The following is a 16,489-nucleotide window of genomic DNA, read 5'->3' as shown; positions in this document are numbered from 1 at the left end:
TGAGATGCAGCCAGGCAGGCGATGCCTGGAGGTCCTTCTCCCTGAACTCGTGTCCTGCCTAGAGGAGTCGTCATGAACAACATCAGTGAAGTAAAAACCAAGGGGCAGGCGGTTCAGGGCAGACACCTGTGCCCTCGTTAAGGAGAACAAGCCCCAGCAAGCAGCCTCCCAGGCCCACGTCACCGTCCAGCCAGGCTGGAGGCCCGCGGCTGGGGACGCGGCGCAGGGGCAGCAGCAGGAGGAGGGCCGTGGGTCAGAGGACCGAGGGCCTCTGCCCTGGAAAGGACGACAGGAGGGTCTCAAGAGAGGCTTGCATGTTTATTCCCGCTCAGGGTGGGCAGGGGTCCTGTGGCTGGCAGAGTGGCACCTCTGGGCTGGCGGCTCTCACCTCTTGCTGGCTGCAGCGCAAACACATGGGATGACCTCTGGGCCCTGGGCTCCCGCCCAGCAGCCCCTCCCTGCCCGGCCACCCCCCATAGTACCTGGCAGCTTCAGCCACTTGGGCACCTTGCCCAGACCCCTCCTCACTGGCTGGGCCGTCCCAGGGCTGGGCTCAGGGGGGCCCACTGCCCCTTCTTCAGCAGTTGGCTCCAACTCAACGGGCGCAGGGTCAGGGGCTGGTGGCGGGGGTGGGGTTCCAGCAGCCCTGGACATGGACCTGAGAACAAAGGCCGAGGTGCCAGATGGTGGGCACTGTGGCAGCGGGCTCTCCCCACCCTCTGTGGACACTCACCTGGCCACCAGCACGTCAGCTGCAGACGGGGAAATGGTGTGTTCCAGCAGCGTGGGCTCCAGGTAGATGCCTGCAGGAGGCCCAGCCTACCCTCAGGCCACAGAGAATGGGGTGCCCCTGCCTACTGCTGCTCTGCTCTGGGAGGGGGCGTGACCCAGCCTGAAGCCCCCAGGAGAAGGGTATGGGGTATCGGGGCCACAGGTCTCCCTCCCAGACCCGAAGTCCCCTGCTCTGGGGCGTCTGATGAGCTGGGATGTGCGGCCCGGGGCTGGTCAGCAGCGGTGGGCAGAGGGGGGCCCCACCCACCTGTTGGCTCCTCAGGTCCAAAGTGCACAAGGGCAGCAGGGAAGAGGTTTGCCTGCAGGGAGGACAGAGGAGAGCTCAGGGACCAAGTGGGCACCGTGGAGGACGGCAGAGAGGGCCGCACTGCACTTCCATGCTGGCCTCATGGGTGCTGCACCCATAAGGCCCAGGGCTCCGCTGAGGGCTACGGCCCTACCAGGCCCCTCCCACCGTGCAGTCCACTGCCCAGCTTCACCTATTCCTCCTCTGGCACCAACCCCAGTGCAAGCCAGGCCAAGGCATCAGACCATCGAATCCTAGGGCCAGCCCCAAACACCAGCTGAACAGGAAGTTCTCGTGGTGTGTGTGCTCTGGCATTTTTACCTACCTCCCCTTCCTGCCCAGTAACCGGGGTAAACAGTTGACAGTCTGAAGGTGGGAACTAAGCTTGGAAGCCCCCGCCCTCAGCAGAGACTGCAGGAGGTCAAGAGGTCAGAGGAGATGCAGACTCACACAGAACTGCATGGGTGGGGGCATGGGGCACAGCCCACCATGCCCCCCACTCCCCTCCCTCACCTGTGCTGCCCAAAGAACAGAGTGCAGGAGTCGGGGGCACTCCATAGGGACTGACATATGAGCCCAGGTGCACTGGAAGCAGCTAGACTGGAGACAGGAGCACCAGGGGAGGGACCCTCAGTGGCCCCGGCACAAGGGGAAGGCGGGGGGGGGGGCCTCTGGGAGCCAAGCTGCTTTGGGAGTCCCAGGCTGATCGGTGCCTCCAGGCCTACTGCCTTGACCCAAAAGCCCATAGGTGGGTTCCCTGACTCGGCACTGGTCTCGCTTGATAAGGAAAAGCCAGTGCCAGCCAGCATCAAGCCTGTCCTGCAGGGTGGGTGTTGCACTGGGGTCCCCACACCCCTCCCGGAGGCCTGTCCATGGGGGTGGTGGTGCAAGATTTCTGCTCAGGACTGGCTCCACCTGCGCAGGTGTGGGACAAGGATACATCACGTGGCCCCCGAAACGCCCCCGGAGGCCTCCCAGGTAGGGGGCTGGACTGTGGTGCAGAGTCAGGGCTGTTGCAGAGGATCCCGAAGCCCTCCAGTGTCGTAACCTGCCTCTATTCCCGCCTCTGCACCCGACGAGGACCATGGCTGTAAGCCCCAAAGCTGGCCTGAGCCAGCAGGAAGGCCACCGCCCAAGGCTCTGTGTCCTTAGCCCTGGAGGAAGGGCCACTGCTGCCAGCTGAGCGCATCCTCTCTGCCCAGCTCTGAGCTCCTGGCGTCTGGGCGGGGAGTATTAATAAGAGGAAGCTTCAAAGGCCAGGCCTAGGAACGCTGAGATTGCAGTTGAAGCTGAGGGACAGAGAAGGGCTGTGAACACTCTGAAACCCCACTGTGATGCCTGGAATGATAGCCTGGTGCGGGGAGATGGGCTGCAGGGTGGAGGGCAGCCCCAGGGCCCTGGAGGCACTGGAAGCTGGGGGCGTGGGGAGAGAAACACAGGTAGGACAGTGCCTCAACCTTTCTAGGGTAGCACAGTGAAGCCAGACCCTGACCCGGCCAACCCGCCAGGCACTGGGGCCACCCACCCGGCTGGGCCGTCTGGGAGCTGCAGAGCTTGAAGTCTTGAAGGACCCATTTGGGCCCCTCGAGGCAGCTCCTCTTGAACCTGGCCTCCCTGCCTTTCCTCAGCACCTGCTGGAAGCCCCCTACCTGCCAGCCTGTGTCTCAGGGAATCCCATTGGAAAAGGGGTGAGTGGACGGCACAGAAGACCACCATGACCGCCAGGAGGGAGGGTGTACCCCTCTGCTCAGGCTGACGAGGTCTACATGGATCGTGGTGGTCTTCAAGGCCCACTAAGGGTGATGGAGGGGCTCTGGGCGAGGCAGTGGTGGGGGTGGCTGAGACAGGAGCCGAGTGAGCTCCCTGAGGCTTGGGGCAGAACCAGCACTAAGGGGGCTCAGTCCCAGGAAGCAGGTACGACGTGGGGGGTTGGGGACCTTTGTGTCCACGGACTGGGTCCTCTGCATCCTCCCATCCTTGGCCTCACCCTTTTTTGGCCTCTCCCAACGAATAGTCACTCTGACCTGATCCAGTGGCCAAAAAGGGCACTGGGCTGCCATCCCCCACACCCACCGTGAGCTGTCACTTTCTGGGGCGCAGGACCAGCCTCCGGGCAGCCTCCAGGGCAGCCGGCAGCCAGAACGCGGCCCTGCCAGGGACATGAAAGCCAGCAGCTTCCGCGCCCGCGCCTGCTCACCCGCAGGAGGGAGGAAGCCTTCCTTCCCTGAGCCCTGCCAGCTCTCTGATCGCGGGCGGGCAGGGACGCCACTCCGAGCAGAGGCCCCACGGCTCCAGGGCGAGCTGACGGATGAAAGGAGACGGCTGCTGGTAGCGGGGGCAGAGTGTCACCAGGAATCAGGCCACGTGGGCGGGACAGGCAGCACCCCAGGGTTCCTAATTGGAGGGGGGTGCCTGGACGCTGGCCCCTCTCCATCCCAAAGCATCTTCCAAATTCAATGTTTATCAACAGGCTGGCCAGCGAGGGAGAGTGGGGAGGGAGGGAGGGCGGGTGGGGATAGAGGAAGGAGGCCCAGTGCCTCTGGGGCTCCCGGGGGGCTGCAGAAGGGGGCTGAGAAGGGGGAGTGGGGGCGGGGGAAGCACCCTGCTCCCCCCAACCTTGACTCCTTTCCTTGGTGGGCTTCCAGCCTCTCTGCTGCTCTGGCCCCATCCCCCCATGACGGTGGCAGTCCTGAGCAGCAAGCAGACCCCCTTGCCCCAACTAGACCTCTGCAGGGCCTGCTGGCCACTCAACAAAGGCCAGCCTCTGTTACTAATTAAAATATCTGAAGACACTTTAAGAGGAAACCATTAGGCTAGAGGGCTGGGGAGGCCTCAGGCTGCTCTCCTGGGGTGAAGGGACAGGACATTCCTTCTTGCTCTGGACTGCGGCCCAGCAGGGCACCGGATCAACGCTCCTCACCCTGGGAGCTCTAGGGGCCTCCAGCTAGCAGGGAGAGCCCACCACGGCATTCCCAGAGGAGGCCACAGGGCCCAGGGGAAAGGCAGGGGCAGGGCAGCAGGCCTGGCAGCAGCCCCTCCCGTCTGGGCAGCTGGCCACCTGCAGCCGAGGCCTCTGACCCTTGGCCCTTAAGGGGTTCCCCTAAGCAGCCCCACCTGCCAGCCCCTTCTCATCCAGACCCAGGGGCAGTCCTGGCTCAGGACGGTGGCAGCCAGCCGGGCAGGCCCATCCCCACCGGGGCAGGAGGCAGAGGAGGCTGGAAAGCCCCCAAACTGACTTCAGCAGCACCCTGCTCCCTCCTAGTCCACCCTCTAAAAGGCCTTATCATACTCCCGACTGCGGCCTCACGCTCCCTCCTGGGTAGGTGCCCCTCCCGGGCCAGCCTAGCAGCACCCACCAGCCAGCCAGCCAGGCAGGCAGTACCTGAAAGAGGGTCAGCGTGTGGTCGTCCAGGATGGTTTTTGGAGGAGCAATGACTGCGGAAAGATGGTTGTCTGCGCCAGGAAACGCCTCACGCCCCCCATCACCCCCCCATCCCTTGCCCATGCACCCCCTGCCCCAGGACAGGCCTGAGAGTGAGCATGAGGCCTGGGCCATAGGCCTCAGCTAAGGAATTTCTGAAGTACTCCTCAGCTCACATCCCCCTGTCCATCACTCTACCGCTGCAAAAACCCAGCAAGAAGCTGGGAAGAGGGCCTCGGGCAGACTCACCTGCAAGGGGACACCTGCCCTTCACAGTTCCCTGTGCAGCCCTGCGGCCTGACCCTTCACTACCCAGACGCCCTCCAAAGGAAGCCAGCAGCTCGCCCCTGTGCCCCCAGCCCCTACAGCTCCTGGCCAGGTGGGAAGCAAAGGGCACAGGGGCGCTGAGCAGGGTCAACCTCCCTCTCCAACTTCCCCAGTCCCGGACTCATGCTCAGACACCGGCACAGGACCTGCCTGCCCCATGATGCTGTTTCTGTGGGAAAAGCTGCTTCAAGCCCCAACTGGGAGGTGCCAGGGCTGCTGAGCAGGAGGTCCCAGAAAAGCACTTACACAGGTAGAACGGCAGCTTGGGGTTGCCCAGGTGGCTCCTCACGAAGTCCCGCAAATCCCCCACTGCAGGAGGAAGGGTGGGGTGAGCAGGGATCCCACACTCAGACCCACTCCAGGGCCGGGCCCCCTCTGCAATGGGACGGGAGCCAGGTCCAACCTGTGTGCAGACCCGCTCCCCAAGGTCACCAAGAACCCCACTCAGAACTGGTGGCACTGCTGCCTTCCTTCCAGGTGAGCTGCAGCCCCAGGCCAAAGACCCCGCTACTGGGTGTGGGGGAGACCTGGGTCCACCCTTCTCTGGGTGCCCCTCTGTCCCACCCATGCTCAGAACAGATGGGTGCACGGGGCCACCCAGTCCCACGGGTACTGCCTAGCTGGTCTGCCGAGCCTCCAACGTGAGCCGGTCCCCAGCCCTGCACCCGCTGCCTGCCCCATGGCCCAGAGGGAAGGAGCCTGGAAGAGCTCACAGGGCGCCCCCACCCTCCCGGACGCCCAGACGGGGCTGCTCACCGGTCTCGCTGGGGCGGAAGAAGCCCTGCAGGATGTAGCGGTCAGGAAACAGGACCCTCAAGACCACCTAGGCCAGGACAAGCCAGCTTGTCAACAGGACAGCTCGAGTCCAATCCAGGCGTCCACACCCCTGGGCCCACGATGGCTAGGTCCCCCGGCCACGTCGGGCCAGCACCCCCTCACCTTGGCTGCCCCCTAACGCTCCCGGCCCCATGGGCTGGACACAAGGACCAGTCAAGTACCCACGTGCACTTGTGAAAACACACTGATGTTTTTCATCTTAGAATGGGGCTGCCTGGCTCATTAACGAACCACGGCCGTGTAGGCCTGGGCTGAAGTACAGGAGACCATGGCCAGTGGCTTGTGGGCTGCAGAAGCCGCAGGAGGCCCCAGTGCAGAGCCATGTGCAGACCACCTCCCACCCAAAGGTACCTTAGGGTAGCGCTGCAGCTTCTCCTTCATCTGAGCCTCTCTGAAGGCCTTGGTCACCAAGGGGGCTTCTTCCAGGCGCTTCCTGGGGTGGGGGGGTGGGGTAGGGGGTGGCAGTGGTGAAGGTCCCAGGTCTCCCCAACCAGAGCAGAGGCCCCACACCAGCTGGACTCTGGGTTTCTCCCTCGTCCCCCTGGACTTCGTGAGCTGCTCCGCAACACAGGGCCAGACAGGACTAGGAGCCCCCTGCCTGGGACCCCTCACCCTCTGAGGTGTTGCCAAGGGAACGGGTGTCTCTGAAGGGGCCGGGTGCACACCCACCGTTCACTCTTGAGCTGGGCTAAACGTCTTCTGACATCATCCACGGTCACTTCGAAGAACTCGTCAGGCAGCTCTGCAGGCCAGGCCTGGAGCAGCACCTCCAGGTCCGGGTGGCACACCACGGGGTCTCGGTCCACTGGCTAGGCAGGCAGAGGGCTCGGCTGATGCAGGTCCCGGGAAGGGCCCAGGCTCCCGACCCCAGGGGGCTGGGGTGGCCGTGCAGACCCTGGCTGAGCCATGTGCTGCCGGCCCCGCCTGTTAGCCCATGGCCAGGGCCGGGTCTCCGTGATGGGGCATGGGACAGCCGAGCCTGTCCAGGACTGGAGCCCTTCCCACCATGCCTGCCTGCTTAGCAACACTGACACTGAGACCCTCACTCACCACCAGGGCACATGGCCCTGGGGTCTTGGCTTAGCCGGGTCAGCTGGCACCCTGACTGCTGGGGGGTACTTGGGCAGTGGGTGAACAGCAGCATCTCTGTTCACTTCCTGTCTCCGTGGGGGCTCCCCACGAGCCCCAGGGAGCTACCTGTTATCAGGGTCTCCCAGTGGGGAACAAACTTGGGGAGCAATGCCCTGGTCATGGCCATGTCAGCGGTTCCACGGGAAGGGCAGGAGAAGCGACAGCCCCCAAATTAGAGATTTGGCAAAAACCTGCCAGGTGCTGGCCCTATGGCCAGGCTGACCCCTCCTCCCTTCTCTGGGGGAGCAGCTGGCCCCACCCTCTGCCCACCGTGGGGACACAGGAAGGGACAGCGTCTCTCCTAATTGGCAGCAACAGAGAGGGAAATTATAAGGCAGGGCCTGCTCTGCTCGCAGTGCCTCCGGGTGGGTAATTGTAGCGAGTGTAGCCCAAGTGACTATGTGGGGAGACACCTTCGCGGCGCTGAGGCCGCCCATGGAGCCGGGCCCGACAGAGGTGTCCAGCTGCGCCGGCAGGGCCTATGCCAGGTCCTACCCTCCCTCGCACAGAACATCCACAAGCCGTCTGGGGTGAGGTCACTTCTCTGCCTTCTGCTCCCGCCTGCCCCCTCCTCCCCGCCCCAGCCTGGCACCGAAATCCCACCTCCTGCCTTCAACACTCAGAGCCGGGCTCAGCAGGCTTCTCTGATCATCCCTTCCTGCGCTCCGGCCCGACCACAGCCCCACCCACTCTAGAGGTCAGACTCACCAACCTGGGGCTGGTCGAGGGCTGAGGCTGCCCAGTGCACCTGCCAGGTGTCCCAGGGCTGCTCCCCCAGCCACACCCGAGGCCTTGACTGCCCAGGCCAGCAGGTCTCTGCCATTCCTGAGTGCACAGCTGTGTCACTCCTCGTAATGAACGGAGGTGGGTTCTCGCCAGGAAGCCCCACTGATCTCAAGGCACTGTGGCAGGGTGGCCAGGAAGGGCTGGCTGAGGCCCGGGCAGTGGGGTCTGTAGGTGGCTGATCGAGGCCCCTGGGGGCTGCCCCCTCAAAGCCACAACCCTCCTGCCGCCCACAGGCAGTCCACACCAGAGCTTTTTATAACAAGATGCCAGGCTGCCCCCCATAGCCACGGCGCCTGCATTCCAGAAGGGCCGAGCACTCGCCTGGGCTCCCGGGGGAGGGCGAGGGCAGATGTGGATGTGCCTGAGCTGGGCACCGCCGTGTCCACGAGTGCCAGGCCCCCGGCGCTCGAGCACAAAGCCCGCAAGCCAACGAGCAAGCTCTGGGACCTCCCTGTCCCAGTCCCGCCCTCCGAGGACCCAGTTCTGGACACATGAGTCACCCCGAGAATCCAGCAATTGGGTGACTTGTGATCCACGGCCTGGAGCTGAGCCTGACCATCAGACAGGCCCCCTGATCCCCGGGGGGGGCACAGCTGGGGAAGCCCGACCCTGAGTGCACGGGGCCACTCTGGCCTCCTTATCCTCCTGGGTACTTCCAGTGCACAGCCCAGGGGTAACCTGGAGGACTGCAGACTGCTAGCACTTCCCACAACCCTCCCACAACTTCCAGAACAGGGACGCAGGTGACACCAGCTGCTGGCTTCATGCTGCTCAGGGGCCACTGACTTTCAGTCAGAAAGTGAGCAGACAAAAATCTCTCTCCCCGCTGGATCTACCTTCAATTCACACCCCTCCTCCCATGCCTCAGCTCTGCTCCAGAAGCCCGTTTGTCTGTCCAAGAGCAGTCAGGAGCCGGGGTCCCACACGGGAACCAGAGCACTGGGAGAGAGCCACCTCGAGATCCCACTCTCTCGTTCTCCTGCACCGCCCTGCGTCTTGGGGACCTCCCTGCTCCTGGGCAGAGAAGCCAGGGTTCTGAGCAGCCTCTGCTGCCCATCAGAGCCCAGGGGCCAGATCACCCAAGTCCCAGAGCTGCCGCCACGACCAGACCCCAGGCGGTCCCTGTCCCATGAGAACAGTGGATATCCATGGCTGGGCTGGTAGGACGGACCACCCTGTCCTACCAAATGACCGAGGGAGAAGCCAGGGGGCTTCAAACACCTCCATGAGGCCTGCCCAGAAGATATTTCCACCGCAAAGAGGAGAGAGACCAGGAAAGGAGGAGTGGGTCTGACCGCTCCACGTGGGAGGAAGCAGGGCAGACACGGCGCCAGCGGAGGCCAAGCCCTGGCCCTGCTCACTTCCAATGCTCTGCCGGCAATCTAGCCCTCATTTGCTGTTCCTTTACCCGCCGCTCCTTAGTCATGGGCAGTTATCATGCACAGCTCCCATCCTAGGTGGATTTATGGAGATGTTTTTGGATGGAGAATAGAGATCTAGGATGAGACACCATTAAGAAAAAAAAAAAAAAAAAAAACGCATACAGTGGCCACTGTCAGAGGGCCTCAGCGCCCTCACCATGGGGACTGGGTTCCTGTGTGCTGGCCGAGGGAGGGACACAGCCCCAGGGTCCAGGATGGGCCTCCAAGATGAACCTCCCAGTTGGTGCCCGAGGATGCTGGTGGGGTGGCAGGCCTAGAACCTTCCCAGCGCACCTGACAGCTGGCCCACCTGACAGCCCGAATCTCCAGGTCTGCTCCTCCAGATCCTACCAGGGAGCCACTCAGAGGACGCGCCTCCACTAAGAACCCAATGTCACCAGGCTTGGGTCATCCTGCCAAAGTCACAGGTTTTCCATCATCAGCTCAAGGTCCAGCTCCTGAACGCTGTCAGTGTCCAGAGCACAGCCCCGGCCCCGTCTCCCGCCGCCCCCACCCCCTAACCCCAGGAAAGCCAGAGGAGCCGGTTCCTCCCCCGGTGGCCCCGACGCTGCGGGCATCTCACTGTCGGCTAGAAGATGGGCAGAATGAGGAGGAGGCAGCCAGAGCCTGGGGTCTGAGCCCATGGGGTGGGGGGGCCTACATGACAGCGCATGACAGATGAGAAAACAGGCACGGGCATGATCCTGAGGGGAGGATCGGCAGGTGTCTGCAGCCTCCAAGGGCAGGGCCACAGGAGACCCGATTCTTCTGGTGGAACGCCCAGCAGGGGTCTCTCATTTCCTGCAAGCAAGCACAAGACCCTAGCAAAGACTCCCCTGTCCCAGCCTCCACCGAGGGTATTAAGACAAGAGAACACCCAGAAGACCAGAAAGGAGGGAGGTGGACGGAGAGAGCAGACGAGTCAGGCTGTCTGCAAACTGGAGGATACTGGCGAGGGGCACAGAGGGCATTTGGGAGGGAAAGGACCCTCCGGAGGTGGGGGAACAGGAGCACCCTCTGCGGGTGATGTTCAGAGGAGGCCCTGGGTGACGGCCTGAGGCTGCAGACACTGGACTGACACCTGGGCCACTCAGCCATGGGGACTTGGGGACCCGCCACCAGCTGTGGACGGCCACCAGTGCCTTCAGGAAGAGCCTCTGTCACACCAGGATGGACCCTTCAAGGGAGACCCGAGGGGAGGAAGGTGTGAGGGCACTGCCTACCCTCAGCCCCATGCCACAGGCAGTGAGATGCCAGGCCTGGAGGGGACCAGGGGACGGGGCTCTGGGCTGAGACGTGGGCCCACGGCTTCCCCCAACAGCCAGTGGACATGCTCCAGTGGCCACCACACGAGTGGCTGAGAACCCACTTGGGCACACAGGGGTCTCCTCATGTCAAAAGCAGCCTCACTGCCTGCTGAGGTTTCATTTTCTTGACAGTAATTTTCCAGGACATGATGACACAGGGAGAAAAAATGTAAAAACTATTTGGAGGTGACCTCAACCCCAGATTTTCCAGCTGCCCTGTGAGGGCTCTTGTTTTCCTCCCGCCCTCCCACCTCCCTCTTACCCAGACTGTCCTCTGACAATGGTTTTTGGTAACAGAGAATGTGAAGCGTTTCCCCTTGAGGCTTGGAGCTGAAATGAAACACTACGCGGGAGGAAGGCGGGCCAAGCCTCCGTCACTCTCAGAGCCGGCCGCCCTCTGGAGGGAGCAACGCGCCAGCACGAGGCCAGGCCTGACCGGCAAGGCTGCACTGAACTCCAGCCCCTCATCCGCTGGGCCTGCCAGCGGCACAGGCGGAGGCCACGTCTGCCCCAGCCCTGGGCCAACGTCCACACCTGGGCCTGCACGCCTTCCAAGCAGGAAAAATGAGAGCATCTTTAAGAAGAGGAGAAACGCTGGGCTGCGACAGTGACGCAGGCACACTTTGAAACCCGGTGGCTCCACACCCTGGCGTGGCCCCACCTGTCTGTGCACGCAGTGCATGAACCCCCAAAGGACTGAAATAAGCAAATGTAAGGCATGGGGTGGCTCTCCTCATGCACAGGGGAAGACGCCTGCTCCAGGCCAGCAAACCCAGGGGTGGACGCACACAGCAGACCAAAGGGCCAGGAGAAACTCCGCAGAGGGAGCCCCTTGAGCCCGATCAGGATGGGGGCCTGCAAACGAGGCTGCCTGGCCCTGCGGGCAGCTCTGGGGTTCCAGGGGGTACTCTGGCAGCCGGGGCGCCCTGCCCACCGGTTCTCCATGGCTTCGCAGGTTGGGCATCTGTCTCTCCCCCGAGTCCAGTCATGGTTGAGACACAGCATGACAAGGACAGCTGGAGGGCACCTGCCTGTCACCAGGCTTTAAAAACCGCCTCAAGACTCAGTTGGGGCCTTCAAAGTTGCTGACCCATCTGCCAGCAAACCTCAAAGGGCATCCCAAGTTAAGGCCAAGGCCAGAGCCCCGGGACTGTCCACAAACAGCGGCAGGGCAGGGACAGGCTCACAGCACGCCCTGGGCCCACACACGGGGGGACAGCGGGCTGTGCTCTTGGGGGCATGTCATGGACAGGCACCCCGGGCCAAGAGGAGGAGGGTGGCAGGGCAGCAAGGGGCACTGCTCTCGGTCCACCCCAGGCCCCAGGTCCTGGCCAGGCTCCCCCCAGCCCTGCGTGTTCTAAACCTTCCCGTAAACCGGGGACAGCCAGAGGCGAAGCTGACGCCTGCCCTGAGACATGGGTGCAAGGTGCGGAGTAAGCCCCCGGGGCCACGTCTTCAGGAGATGAGACCATCCCCTGGAGGGTGAGGGGCAGGCAGGGGAGACTGCCGTCAGCCCGCCCTTCCCAGGGGGTTGGGGCCTTTGATCACGAACCCCTGTGCCAGCTGCGTGGGGGGACGCCGGCTGGGAGCACAGCCCAGCAGCACAAAGAGCTGCGGGGCAGCCTCCTGGGCCAGCGGAAGGACTTCAAAGGACAGGCCAGGGGCCGCCGGGCAGCCCCAGTCTCTCTCCGCACTTGGTTCTGACGGCCAGTAAAACTACCTTCTAATAATTAATGTTCTGACATCAAAGGCAGGAGCCGCCCGGGTCTGTAAACCATCCCGGGCCTCAGCCGAGGACCTGCCTGTATTTCATCCTGTCTCTTCTGACTCTTCATTCAAATCCAAAACCACACACAGGCAAAGCATTAATGGGAAACTTGGAAACTCTTTTTGATTACTAAAGTGTACCTTTGAAGTTCCCCCAAAAGTTCTGATTTGTTCCCTTCTCCCCTCCCCCAGGACTCGAGGGGACACAAAGCAGACAGCATGTGGCCAGCCGGGCCTCCGGGTGCACGGCTGTCAGTGTGACAGGAGGCGCAAGGCAGGCGGGCGGGGGATGCTCCACAATCAACCAGCTGCTGGGGCTCCCAGATCAAAGACACGCACTGCTGGCGGCCAGGCGGACCCTCCCCAGGACTCCTCCTTCCTGGGGCCCCTGGGGTCAGCGCTCGGGGATGCACTGGGATCCTGCGCCTGACAGCAACCACCTATCAGGCTGGCACCAGACCAGGCCACTCCCCACACAGCCCTGGGGAGTCAGCAGGCTCCCAAGAGATGCAGAGAGCCACAGCCTTTAGGGTGGGAGAAGGAGACAGCCAGCCCCGGTACTAGTTTTCTGGCCCCCAAACCTAGGGGTCCCCAGAAAGAGCAGGCCCGAAGGGAGTTGGGCCCCCAGCCCTGGCTCACCCCAACCACAAGGCTCTGCTTTCGAAAGCTGATTCTGGGCCCAGGTGACGAGCCTGTGAGACTGGGGGCTTCGTACTAGTGTCTAATGCAGCCCAGACATCAGCGTAGAAGCCAGTGGGGTCCCTGAAGAGCCAGGGCACCACCACCACCTCCCCAGGACGGACATTCACGGGGCTTGAGACTGGCTCAGTTCCCCTCCCTTCCCCCATCCATTCAGCAAGGACACACAAAGCATGGTTCAGGAAGCAGGAGGAAGCCCCCACCACCTGCCCCTCTGCAGGAACTTGGGCTCTGTCCCACCGCTGAGCCTCCGCACGGCCCACCCCGCACAGGCACAGGTGCCCCTGTCCCTCTACCCTCCCCTTCAGGTATGTGACCTGAAAGCAAGAGTGAGGAGGGTGCTCTAGAAGAGACAGGATGCAGGCTCCAGCACTAAAATATTAGTTAACAGCAGCTCAGAGTGCAGCTAAACACATCACTGAAACTGGACTGACCCCTGGAATGCAAGGATAGCTTCGTGGGGGAAATCCATCCCAAACCTCAGCATGCAAACGAACTAAATGAGAGCGAAGGCGTGGAATCACCTCAATGCGGGAAACGCAGCTCATAAAGCACCACTCTTGGGCTTCCCTGGTGGCGCAGTGGTTGAGAGTCCGCCTGCCGATGCAGGGGACACGGGTTCGTGCCCCGGTCCGGGAAGATCCCACATGCCGCGGGGCGGCTGCGCCCGTGAGCCATGGCCGCTGAGCCTGCGCTGCCACAACAGTGAGAGGCCAGTGTACGGCAAAAAAAAAAAAAAGCACCACTCTTACTTTTGATAAAGAAAAATTCTCAGAGAATTAGGAATAGAAACTCTTGATTTGATAAAGATTTTTCACAGCCCACAGCATCTTTCACAGATAAACTAAGATTACTCCGTGTGAGATCAAGGTCAAGACAAGGATGCCCACTAAATTTGCTGCTATTCAACAGAGACTCAATCACTGCAATACGACAAGAAAAAAAAATGAGAGAAGTAAGGACATCAAGGAAAAAGATAAGCTAACATTATCTGCAGACTCCAATTGAAAATGAGAAACTGCTGGAACCAGTAAAGCAAGTGAGCAAGGCTGCTGGGTATAAAAGCCAGCAGCATCCATGCCCGGGTGGAGCCTCTCCATTCTCACTCCACAAGCTCCTGCTCCAGGCAGGGAATCCTGCAATGGCTCTCCATCGTCTGGAAAGGTGATTTGTACAAAGGAATTCGTTTCAGCAGTGGCATCCTTCTCGTCACTTAAAACCTCAAGTGGACCCTAAGCGTTGGCACATGGAGCCACTCTGGCTGGAAGGAAGGGCAGAAGAGAGCGGAGAGCCTGGAGCCCTCACTCAGAAGGTGCAGCTGCGTCTCGAATAACGCCCACATGCACCTGTGCAGCCTCATGGGCTCCACAGGTGACAACGTGCAGCCCAGGCTGGAAACCCAGGCTGGCCCCACCGTAAGGTCTCTTTATTTGGAAAGACCCTCTCCAGCCACAAGCCAGAGACCTAAGCTGGACTCTGGATGAATGCCTGAGCCTCTCCGGGGGCCAACCCCAAGAGGCAGGGGGCCCAGCACAGCGCAGGAGCCCAAAACGTTGGGAAATCTACAACACGCCTTTCCTGAAAACAGTCTGTGAGCGCTGCTGAGGGAGCAGTCACACAGAGGGACACAAAGAAGCCTATGGGGGCTTCCCTGGTGGCGCAGTGGTTGAGAGTCGGCCTGCGGATGCAGGGGACACGGGTTCGCGCCCCGGTCCGGGAAGATCCCACATGCCGCGGAGCGGCTGGGCCCGTGAGCCACGGCCACTGAGCCTGCACGTCCGGAGCCTGTGCTCCGCAACGGGAGAGGCCACAACAGTAGGAGGCCTGCATACCGCAAAAAAAAAAAAAAAGAAGCCTATGGAAGCTCTGCCGTACGACTCATGAAAGCCCTACTGGAGAAAGTCCCAGAGGCGCTCCAGGGAGAAAGTCCTGCCCTGGTGCCAAGCTTGAGCACCAACCCGACAGGGGCCACGCCTGTCCTCCCTCTTAGGAGCTCCAACACAGCTGCAACTGCCCAGGGACAGGTTGGCCTGACCCACAGACGACCAGAGATGGCCTCCATCAGACAGCGGGGAGGCAGACACTGGCCACACGCCTGACTTCTGCAGAGGTGCCGCCCACCTGGGGGTCCTCCTGCTCAGCGTGATCCAAGATGCAAGGCCCCTTCCACCCCTCATGTCTGTGTGTGGTCAGAGCAGGGGACGGGGGCGGGAATCACTGTGGGGGAGGATGTGAGACTAGGGCACAGCTCAAAGGTGCCCAAAGACAGATTCAACATCGAGACGACAAAAAGCCTAACACTGCCCTGATGGTAGGTGTCTATTAAGTCGTACCTCAATAGAGCTGATCAGACTAGAAGACAGTGTCACAGAGGCAACCCAGGACCTGGGCCGTTTCATCACAGCTCCGTGAGGGCTGCACGCCCTCCTCCCAGCTGTGGCTCAGACGGCCGCCAGGAACTTCCAAGAAGTCCCCACCAGAGACGTCCGAGGCCCCACCCACAAGCTTGTGAAGAGTGAGCAAACTCACCCTCTTCTGCCTGTTTGGCGCGTGCCCCACACGCCCACTGGCCAGTGGTGGGACGTAGCATGTGAGCTGCAGCACGCCTGGCTCAGGAGTCAATGTGGCGTGGGACGATCAAGGCCAAACCATCTTCCTGTCAAAAGCCAGTCAAACCCACCAGCCCAGGAGAAGGTGGAGGCGCCGCGTCCAAGGCTCTAGGAAGGATGGCTCTCTTGGCTGTGACATGGCCAGCCAGGACACACAGGTTTGTCAAAACCCATCAACTGTACATCTAAAATGGTGCCTCAAGAAAGCTGATTTCAGGCAAAGCAAAACCAAAAAATCGCTTCCCTGGGAAGATGAAACCGCACCCAGCGACCCTGCTGCACCCTGGGCTGAGCAGCCACGAGGTCAGGTGCAGTTAAGAGAAAGGACCCCAGCGCCCAGCTCGCCCCTTACCAGCTCCGGCTCCGGCTGGGGCTCCTGGCCAGGCCTCGACTTCTTTGGCTGGGAGGGGCCTGCAGGGCTGGAGAAGGACTTTGGCAGTTTGGCTGAAGATGACATCAGAGGCCTCACGGACCCGGAGGGGCCCCCCAGTCGCTGTCCCCCACCCGAGAAAGGAACAAAGGGGGCTGGCGTGGGCTCCTTCGAGATCTGCTTTGCCTGAGCGTCCACCGGCTTCGGGCCCAGGCCATTCACGCGGCCAGCCCCCGGGCTCGCTGCCTCATCCTGATGGCTCACATCGCCCTGGCTGAGCTCCGCTGAATTCAGTGGAAACGGAGGGCTGCTGGCTGCCTGGTCGGCCGACAAGGAAGGGGTCGGGCTTCCTGGGCTTCTGCTCCAGGAGACCCCAGGCTCCTGCCTGCCAGTGGAATCATGTCTCTTCATGGAAAACCTGAGTGGGTAGGCCCGGAAAGCAAATGAAACTCCATACACGGAGCCCCGCGTCTCACAGTGCCAGCATCGTATCTTCTGGTGACTACCAAACCAAATCCAACCCCTGAAAGCACCCCACAGCCCTTCCCGACCCGCCTCAGCTCACGGGGGAAGAAGCGTCCGTGGGGCCGCCACGCCAGCCCGGCTGAGGGCAGATCCCCCCCACCTGATGCTGCACCCCATGGTGCCCAGCCCCCACAGACTGCAGGTGGGAGAAGCGACTGGCAAGGGTCTGGGCTTCCCCACGTTTCCTGTTTCCTTTCCCTTGAGACCGCAG

The 16,489-nt window shown here is 62.0% G+C and overlaps 1 protein-coding gene across 4 annotated transcripts in view; it reads right to left on the bottom strand.

Moving 5' to 3' along the window:
* Positions 1-299: 299 nt before the first annotated feature.
* Positions 300-16,489, bottom strand: part of ASPSCR1 (ASPSCR1 tether for SLC2A4, UBX domain containing) — a 31,021-nt gene continuing 14,831 nt past the window's right edge. For 3 of the 4 annotated variants that reach the window (XM_082678099.1, XM_082678102.1, XM_082678101.1), the window contains 11 exons: positions 15,736-16,171; positions 6,333-6,472; positions 6,015-6,096; positions 5,583-5,649; positions 5,073-5,135; positions 4,461-4,513; positions 3,276-3,400; positions 1,040-1,091; positions 734-803; positions 483-658; positions 300-398 (listed from right to left, as the gene is read on the bottom strand). In XM_082678099.1, the coding sequence (XP_082534225.1) occupies positions 525-658; positions 734-803; positions 1,040-1,091; positions 3,276-3,400; positions 4,461-4,513; positions 5,073-5,135; positions 5,583-5,649; positions 6,015-6,096; positions 6,333-6,472; positions 15,736-16,171 (1,222 nt within the window). In that variant the 3' untranslated portion in view covers positions 300-398; positions 483-524. The remainder of the gene's footprint in view (positions 399-482; positions 659-733; positions 804-1,039; positions 1,092-3,275; positions 3,401-4,460; positions 4,514-5,072; positions 5,136-5,582; positions 5,650-6,014; positions 6,097-6,332; positions 6,473-15,735; positions 16,172-16,489) is intronic. The other variant, XM_082678100.1, reaches the window with a different exon arrangement.

Source organism: Grampus griseus (assembly GCF_964374135.1).
Source record: "Grampus griseus genome assembly, chromosome: 20".
NCBI lineage: Eukaryota > Metazoa > Chordata > Mammalia > Artiodactyla > Delphinidae > Grampus > Grampus griseus.
The sequence above is the reverse complement of the archived record's forward strand: the minus strand, read 5'-3'. Positions and strand labels throughout refer to the sequence as shown.